The sequence below is a fragment of the Oncorhynchus nerka genome, linkage group LG20 (genome assembly GCF_034236695.1).
Source record: "Oncorhynchus nerka isolate Pitt River linkage group LG20, Oner_Uvic_2.0, whole genome shotgun sequence".
Classification (NCBI taxonomy): Eukaryota; Metazoa; Chordata; class Actinopteri; order Salmoniformes; family Salmonidae; genus Oncorhynchus; species Oncorhynchus nerka.
The window spans coordinates 45989136-45998541 of record NC_088415.1 but is presented as its reverse complement, the minus strand read 5'-3'; the positions used below and the strand labels follow the sequence as shown (position 1 = coordinate 45998541).

Below are 9406 nucleotides of genomic sequence, written 5' to 3'. Positions count from 1 at the left end.
GCACATCTTTGTCATACTGAAAAACCTAAAATTTTCCATTCAAAATTATACCCCAAAACAACATTTCTTAAATAGACAGTGATTGTTTCTCGGGTCAATCAGACAGTGAGTCACAAACTAATGATCGCCTGTGGGTCATCCCACATCCTAAGGCTTTAATTCCAGTTTCTGTCCATGACTGGGCTTTAAATGTCATGGCAATGGATTCACCCCAGGCACTAATCAGTCATCATCCTAGTTAAACACACTATTGGGAATCTCTACTCTTCAAGATGGCAATCTAAAGCCTGTCTGAAAAGCCACATTTACCATAACAAGGTTAGGTGCTACTCAAGCATGAATAATTTAATCAAGGGGGAATGTGGAGTATAGCTGTAATTTGATAGAGACAAGCAGCCATGGTATGTTTCAGATGTAACATTGAGTGAGAAAAAAAACTAGAGGCTGTCCATGACTTTTCTGATGTAACCTAATTGTATTTATTTATTTTATCCTTATTTTACCAGGTAAGTTGACTGAGAACACATTCTCATTTTACAGGAAGGAGCTGAGGAATAATTACAGGGGAGTGGATGAATGAGCCAATTGTAATGATGTTGCATACAATGACTGATAGTCTCTATGCCAAGCCACATAAGTACCCTAACACATAGTGTCCTCTAGTCTCTTATTATTCCCTTATCTTAGTATGAATACAAATAAAAATGAAAAAAAACATAAAATAACGTAAAAAGTATTTTCTAATTGATGAGGCAGTGGAGTTTGTAAAAGTGTTTCACCTACATTACAGCCTTTTATAGTTATAACTCCCCCGGAGCAGACAAGCCAACCACGAGTTGGCAGGTATATACCAAAATCTGAAGCGATTTATTGACTGTGTAGTCTAGTGTGTGTGACGGATGAGTGAGTCTGTCATAGGATGTCATGGAAAAATAAATGTGCGCGCTTGTCAGCAACTGCACACCAAATGGTGACTCACCCATGCAGTCACCGCGCGCACTCCAGTCCAACGCGCATATCCCAGAAGGAAGCAGCGCTCCTTATGAAAACTGACAGTTCGGGAAAGTTCTCTGCCGTCACTCCGGTCTCTGTCGGGTTTCGATTGCATTTCTGCTGAAGTGCATGAACTGTCCTACACAAAGACGTGATACCGTGAAAAATAAAATAAAATCGCTAAGTGCCAAAAAGCAATCCAAACCCTGATAAACAGGCCTACATATTTCCTGTTCATGTAGGGCACTGGGCACACCTAACAGCTACCCAATCATCATATCAAACTTCTAAAACTAAATAGTAAATAGTAGTATACAATCATTCAATTAGGTCAGTTTTGTGAAGATAAATGACCTACTTAATGTGATATCTTTCAAGATGACAGTCATTTATTTCATGCTTGCTGGATGGGGATTTTTCTTCTAGTGGGTCCTAAATGAGATACCATCTCTTTATTCCCAACAAGGATGGATTTACACAACTTTGTCCTATGATTATGTGTCATAGCATGCTCAATGGGTAGAGGCAATAGGCTGCTTTGCCACAATTAGCACCACACTGTAATAATAACAAGCCATTCAGGTCTTTTTGGCCATGTAGTGTACGATCCATATCAAATCTCATTTTATTGGTCACATACACATGATTAGCAGATGTTATTGCGGGTGTAGCGAAATGCTTGTGTAGGCCTATAGCGGTAGTAAATATATGAAATAATCTACTTTTGGCACCCAGGTATACTGAGATTATTAACCTTTTGTGACTAGGGGGCAGTATCTTCATTTTTGGAGAAAAAAAATGTTCCCGTAGTAAACGGGATATTTTGTCAGGACAAGATGCTAGAATATGCATATAATTGACAGCTTATGATCGAAAACACTCTAAAGTTTCCAAAACTGTAAAAATATTGTCTGTGAGTATAACAGAACTGATGTTGCAGGCGAAAGCCAGAGAAAAATCCAATCCAGAAGTGCCTCATGTTTTGAAAGCGCTGCGTTCCAATGCGTCCCTATTGAGCAATGAATGGGCTATCAACCAGATTACGCTTTCTACGTATTCCCGAAGGTGTCTACAGCATTGTGACGTAGTTTTACGCATTTATGTTGAAGAATAACCGTAGGCGGCTACATTGCACAAGTAGTCACCTGATGCTCCCAGAGAGATTTTCGTGTAAAATACAGAGGTAGCCATTGCTCCAATCGGTCCTAGTGAAAAACTAATTGTCCCGATGGATATATTATCGAATAGATATTTGAAAAACACCTTGAGGATTGATTATAAACAACATTTGCCATGTTTCTGTCGATATTATGGAGCTAATTTTGAATATTTTTCGCCGTTTTCGTGACTGCAATTTCCGGGCGATTTCTCAGCCAAACGTGAAGAACAAACGGAGCGATTTCGCCTACAAAAATAATATTTTGGGAAAAAAGGAACATTTGCTATCTAACTGGGAGTCTCATGAGTGAAAACATCCGAAGCTCATCAAAGGTAAACGATTTAATTTGATTGCTTTTCTGATTTCCGTGACCAAGTTACCTGCTGCTAGCTGGACAAAATGCTATGCTAGGCTATCGATAAACGTACACAAATGCTTGTCTAGCTTCGGCTGTAAAGCATATTTTGAAAATCTGAGATGACAGGGTGATTAACAAAAGGCTAAGCTGTGTCTCAATATATATTCACTTGTGATTTTCATGAATAGGAATATTTTCTAGTAATATTTATGTCCGTTGCGTTATGCTAATTAGTGTCAGAAGATGACAGCGGTCCCGTTCATGGGATGGGGTGTCACTAGACGTTTTAAGATATGTGTTCACATAACCTTCTAGTCTGCCGACTGAAGATGTCTCCCAATATGTGGTCTGAGTTTAACTTTGGGCCTACCCAGGAAGCCACCCGCCTGTGTTTATCCAGACTCAGTGGGTGACAGCAGGGGTGATAAAAGTCACACCAAGGCCCTTTTAAAATGGAGTCTGGGTTAGAGCCCCCCCCCATCATCAGGTGTCAAAGAGAGAACCGTTCGGGCCAAAGTTCTCACACACAGGAGAACAATAAAGGAATCTTAATTGGACTGTCTTTGAAGAGAAGATCAATCCATTTAGGATCGTATGAATCTATGAAGATGTCATAAGATATTTGAAAGGTTCCATGGCTCACTTCAATTATGTTCCTCAAAAAGGTTCTAAAACAAAAACATTAACAAAGGGGGGTGGGCTCAAGGAAGGGGTGTGATGTATCCGCTTGACCCTATTCCCTCCTCTCTTCTCCAGACCATTTCCGGAGACCTTCTCCCTTACCTCACCTCGCTCATCAACTCATCCCTGACCGCTGGCTACGTCCCTTCTGTCTTCAAGAGAGCGAGAGTTGCACCCCTTCTGAAAAAACCTACACTCGATCCCTCCGATGTCAACAACTACAGACCAGTATCCCTTCTTTCTTTTCTCTCCAAAACTCTTGAACGTGCCGTCCTTGGCCAGCTCTCCCGCTATCTCTCTCAGAATGACCTTCTTGATCCAAATCAGTCAGGTTTCAAGACTAGTCATTCAACTGAGACTGCTCTTCTCTGTATCACGGAGGCCCTCCGCACTGCTAAAGCTAACTCTCTCTCCTCTGCTCTCATCCTTCTAGACCTATCGGCTGCCTTTGATACTGTGAACCATCAGATCCTCCTCTCCACCCTCTCCGAGTTGGGCATCTCCGGCGCGGCCCACGCTTGATTGCGTCCTACCTGACAGGTCGCTCCTACCAGGTGGCGTGGCGAGAATCTGTCTCCTCACCACGCTCTCACCACTGGCGTCCCCAGGCTCTGTTCTAGGCCCTCTCCTATTCTCGCTATACACCAAGTCACTTGGCTCTGTCATAACCTCACATGGTCTCTCCTATCATTGCTATGCAGACGACACACAATTAATCTTCTCCTTTCCCCTTCTGATGACCAAAGCATCTCTGCATGTCTGGCAGACATATCAGTGTGGATGACGGATCACCACCTCAAGCTGAACCTCGGCAAGACGGAGCTGCTCTTCCTCCCGGGAAGGACTGCCCGTTCCATGATCTCGCCATCACGAATGACAACTCCATTGTGTCCTCCTCCCAGAGCGCTAAGAACCTTGGCGTGATCCTGGACAACACCCTGTCGTTCTCAACTAACATCAAGGCGGTGGCCCGTTCTTGTAGGTTCATGCTCTACAACATCCGCAGAGTACGACCCTGCCTCACACAGGAAGCGGGCGCAGGTCCTAATCCAGGCACTTGTCATCTCCCGTCTGGATTACTGCAACTCGCTGTTGGCTGGGCTCCTGCCTGTGCCATTAAACCCCTACAACTCATCCAGAACGCCGCAGCCCGTCTGGTGTTCAACCTTCCCAAGTTCTCTCACGTCACCCCGCTCCTCCGCTCTCTCCACTGGCTTCCAGTTGAAGCTCGCATCCGCTACAAGACCATGGTGCTTGACACGGAGCTGTGAGGGAACGGCACCTCACCTCCAGGCTCTGATCAGGCCCTACACCCAAACAAGGGCACTGCGTTCATCCACCTCTGGCCTGCTCGCCTCCCTACCACTGAGGAAGTACAGTTCCCGCGCAGCCCAGTCAAAACTGTTCGCTGCTCTGGCCCCCAATGGTGGAACAAACTCCTCACGACGCCCAGGACAGCGGAGTCAATCACCACCTTCCGGAGACACCTGAAACCCCACCTCTTTCAGGAATACCTAGGATAGGATAAAGTAATCCTTCTCACCCCCCTTAAAAGATTTAGATGCACTATTGTAAAGTGGCTGTTCCACTGGATGTCTTAAGGTGAACGCACCAATTTGTAAGTCGCTCTGGATAAGAGCGTCTGCTAAATGACTTAAATGTAAATGTAAATGTATCCATGTATGTATCAAGGCAGGTAATACTGCATTTTGGATTATCCACATACAACACGTTGCAACTTTTTTTTGTTTTCCCCCATTGGGTACCACTGACATACATAGATTTCCACAGAGCAAGAATGTGAATCACAAAGTTTTGTTGTGACAAGTCTAATGGATATTCACACACACATTTTCCCCTTTCAGTTCTGAACCTGTAATCAGTTTGCCACATCTGTTTTTCAAGAATGATGATTCCATTCCTATTCCACACCTCAAATTACCTATATTACCACCAAGACCAAGTTCATAAACTAGTATGACAAGGACTTTACATTAATTCCTATCAAACTGGTTTAACCCTCCTGAACCTAATCAGGAGGCTCCATCGTTTTTCAGAGAACATCAAATAACCAATATTACCTAAATAACATTTTCATAAACCAGGAGTTTACATTGATTTATTAGGATTTGTGATGTTTTCAGAAGTAAAAAGGCCCCCAAGCTTAGGCAACAGCCCCAAAAGCATATGGGTCCCACCCTTTCATGTTGTGGCACAGTTGACACTCCAACTTTTCCAGGGACGGTGGCTTAATCACCATAGCCAGATAAGGGCCGTTTGGCCATCGACACCAGTACAGGAATGTCAGTGGGTGACAGTCACAGAGGGACCAGGGAGGGGTGAAGGGGGTCTGGCTGTCTCTGATCCACTGTGTGACTGGCTACATAGCTGTGCCTGCATTTATGGGCCCAGGCTGTAAACTCATTACCATCCACCTATCAGCACAGGGGACAGAAGGACTACAGGGCAACCATTCATTTATACCCCCCCAAAGACATCAATAGGCTTCCATTTGACTCCGTACAGCAGATTGTTGTAGTGTAACAGTTCTTTCTGATGGCTCACAGTAAGTTTAATAAAAAAAGAAGACCAACATAGTATGCACTTTTCATATCAGTGTGTGCATTTATATTCACATTGTGTATGTGTCTTAGTGTATTTGAGTGAGTGTGCATTTTATGTGACCGAGGTCATGAGGGGTAAAAGTGAGAGTGCTCAGCTGTCCACTCAGATTAGTGTGAAAGGAAAGCATGCTGGGACGATACTAAATGGATACTGTAGTGGGCATAGCAACACACACACACGCTGTTAGCAAAGCAACCTTCAACTGAACTAGCGCCCACTGAGCAAAATTGGTTCAAAGACGTCTTTTAACGCCTTTTTAACAAAGAAGACATATTTTCAACATCTTGTGCTTAGTGGGCTGTGTGTTCAAAACATAATCCATAGACAACACGGGTCCTCACACCGGAAAACATCTATTCATTTATTTTCTATACAGTGTATTGCTCCATTTTCACAATAGTGCAAAATTACTTTACAAGTGTCCTCATAAATATAACAAACATATTATAAATAAACAATGCATGTGACAATGTGTTAACTGAAAAAGCTACAGTCACTTTGACATTGCACAAATGTTTTAATCCAAGAAATTGGGTAACTTCTGATTTATATTTGAATCAACAAAATGGGAGCCAAGGTCTTGTGTGGTTGAGTGCGGATTTCACTCATAGATTTCACTCATGGTACATAAGGAGTTCACACGAACCCAGAAGGCAAAATTTGCCATGGAATGTTATGAGTTATTTTTCTGGTTGTAAATGTGTTTTCTGGTTGTATGGTCAGATACCAGATTACAACTAGTTAAAGATGTCCTTTTCTGGTTGCTAAAAATACATCTAATCAGTATACAACCTGACCCTGATGTCACAAAAAATATCAGTGCAACCACTTTTGCCCTTTGGGAACAAGACACTTCACCATTTCAGGAAATAATCTGTATTAGACAAACAGAGCTTTGTTTTCTAAGGGGGTCTTTCTACAACTAACCAATATTGGGTTGTTCCGGAAAAAACAAAACTAGAAAATCAAAATCCTTCTAAAAAATAAAAAAAAAAGGAGAAAAAAATGACTTCTCAGAAGTTTGACATCTTATCACACTGTGCTACATATTTATTGGTGACTGAGTCACGAACTCAAATTAGGAGCCGTTGTAGTCTATTGTAACCTTGGCTGACACAGCTCTTTCACCTCAGGCAAAGAGTCAGTATCAACGTTGTACAAATAGGTTCATTATTTTAACCACTCCACCTTTTAACTTCCAAATAATCCTGGTATTATCTTACGTACGTGTTTCAGAGTATCATTCGAGCTTAGAGTTATATGACATGTTGTCACACGTTTATACATCTGTATCCAACAATACATGGATGAGGTATGGGTGAAAGTACAAACTGAAGTATATGTAAGACAAAATGACAGCACCATAGGTGTTCTACATTGACATGACCGTCGTTAGTGTCAAAGTGTTCAGATTGGTGGCATTTGTGTTAACTTGCTAACTTGAACTTTACGCACTTAAGCCATTTCAAAGCTGCCAGAAGCATGATACCACTGTGTGCGTTTATGAATGATAATGATCTATACAGCACATTAGGTTCTTCTAAGTTAGCTAGTGGACAAGCAAGCTTGCATACCATAGCCTTCCACTTTGAGTGATGGTGGTTGATGGTGGTGTCAGAGTATTGGACATCAGTTGCACAACAAATTCATTCTGAAATGTATGTAATGTTAATTTATTTTCCCTTTATTTAACTAGGCAAGTCAGTTAAGAACAAATTCTTATTTTCAATGACGGCCTAGGAACGACCTGTTCAAGGGCAGAACGACAGATTTGTACCTCAGCTCGGGGATTTGAACTTGCAACCTTCCGGTTACTAGTCAAACGCTCTAACCACTAGGCTACCCTGCCGCCCTCATGAACGATTAATGACATTGGTGGTGTCATGCACGTGACATGGCAATAAAAAAAACAAACACAAAAAATAGACTTACATTTACAGTCAAGGTACCAACACACAAAAGAATATCCACGAGGACCTGTAAATGCATCAGCTAATTTCTCTCATGGTTACATGAACCACTGCGTGAAAAAAATAAACCTTTATCTTTCAACTGTTTTCCATTTACAAATAATAAAAGAGATATTTCAGTTGACCGGGGTCCCGTATGTGTTAAGCGTCTCGGAGTAGGAGTGCTGATCTAGAATCAGTGTAGCCTTTTAAATCATTCAGAATAAGAGGGATGACCTGATCCGGGATCAGAATTCCTCCTCTGAGATACTTTATGAATACGACCCTGATATCGTCTTCAGTTTAAGACATCCTTATCAATCCTCTCTTCACTCATACACTCAACTCTCAAGCACAAACTGAATGACTAACAGTGTCACACTTTGACATTTTCGATGACACACTTCCATCCATGATATGCACAAAGTTAACGCAACAAAATAAAAACAATACGTCTCTCTTGAATTGTAGCAGTGGTCCATTTGCTTTTCATAAAGCATCTTGGAAATTGTCTGAATATATTAGCTATAGATTGTTTTACATTTAATAAATAAGAAATAGAATTCAACGTAATTGTTTTTTTTTTATATAAAAAAAGGGATTTAAACAAATCTACAGTTTCGAGTAACGGTAGATCTAGTATCAATAGATCTATTTTTCAGTGTGACGTTTCCCCTAGGTACAGATCTAGGATCAGCTCCCCCTTCCCCAATCCTAACCTTAACCATTCGTGGGGAAAATGCTAAACTGACCCAAGATCAGCGTCTAGGGGTAACTTCACCCTCCTCCCCACGTGCGTCTGTGGGGTTGGACGGTAAACAACATTGGCCGTTACTGCCACCTAGTGTGACACATTCAGCAGCACTATACATTTTTATTCCTGCCGGCCAGGACACGATAAGCATGCATGGCAGAACCAGTCTATAGCTACATTCCTTAGTTAAAATAATTAATTTCAATATCCATATATTATTGCAAAAATGGTGACATTTACAGTACACATGATACACAAAGTGACTGTCTTCAGAGACTGTGTTTCAAGCATTGGATTGCAAAGGGAAAGAGGGATAAAGGGAGGATGTTTTTTAGTTTGTTTTTATCTTTCTCCAAGGAAAACTCTACCGTGTTCTTCAAGAGACTAGGAGCTGGTATCTTTACGGTAATACAGCGAGACCTCAGGAAACGAGACCGCAAAAGATCCACCAGCAACCTCTGTGTTTCTCTCTCTCTCCCCATCCTTCGCTCTTCCAACCTCAACACCTCTTCTCTGTTTAACTGCACCCCCTCCATTCCCTCCCTCCCCCCCTTCACACAGAGCAGTTACGTCTCTTGCTTGGGCCTGGCTGTGCGGGGGCGGCGGTGACCGAGGCGGGGGCTGAGGTCAGCCGGAACCTAGCCCCGTGTCAAAGGCTGGTGGAGGACACGGAGAGCGTGGGCGACGAGGGCGGCGGGAAGTTGAGCAGCTCCAGGACGGCCACGCCCACGCTGCTGCGTCGCGTGAACATGCAGGAGGCCGCCACCCACTTGTTGCTGCGCGGGTTGTACTTCTCAATGGAGTTGAGGCTGGAGCTGCCGTCGTTGCCGCCCACTGCGTACAGCCAGCCGTCCATGGCCACAAGGTCATGGGTGCTTCTGGGAAAG

At 42.9% G+C, this 9406-nt stretch overlaps 1 protein-coding gene across 4 annotated transcripts in view; it reads right to left on the bottom strand.

Annotated features, from left to right (window-relative positions):
- Window positions 1-7484: 7484 nt before the first annotated feature.
- LOC115102613 (kelch-like protein 17) overlaps window positions 7485-9406 on the bottom strand; it is a 35783-nt gene continuing 33861 nt past the window's right edge. For all 4 annotated transcript variants that reach the window (XM_029622738.2, XM_029622737.2, XM_029622739.2 and 1 more), the window contains one exon: window positions 7485-9397. In XM_029622738.2, coding sequence (XP_029478598.2) covers window positions 9169-9397 — 229 coding nt within the window. In that variant the 3' untranslated portion in view covers window positions 7485-9168. The remainder of the gene's footprint in view (window positions 9398-9406) is intronic.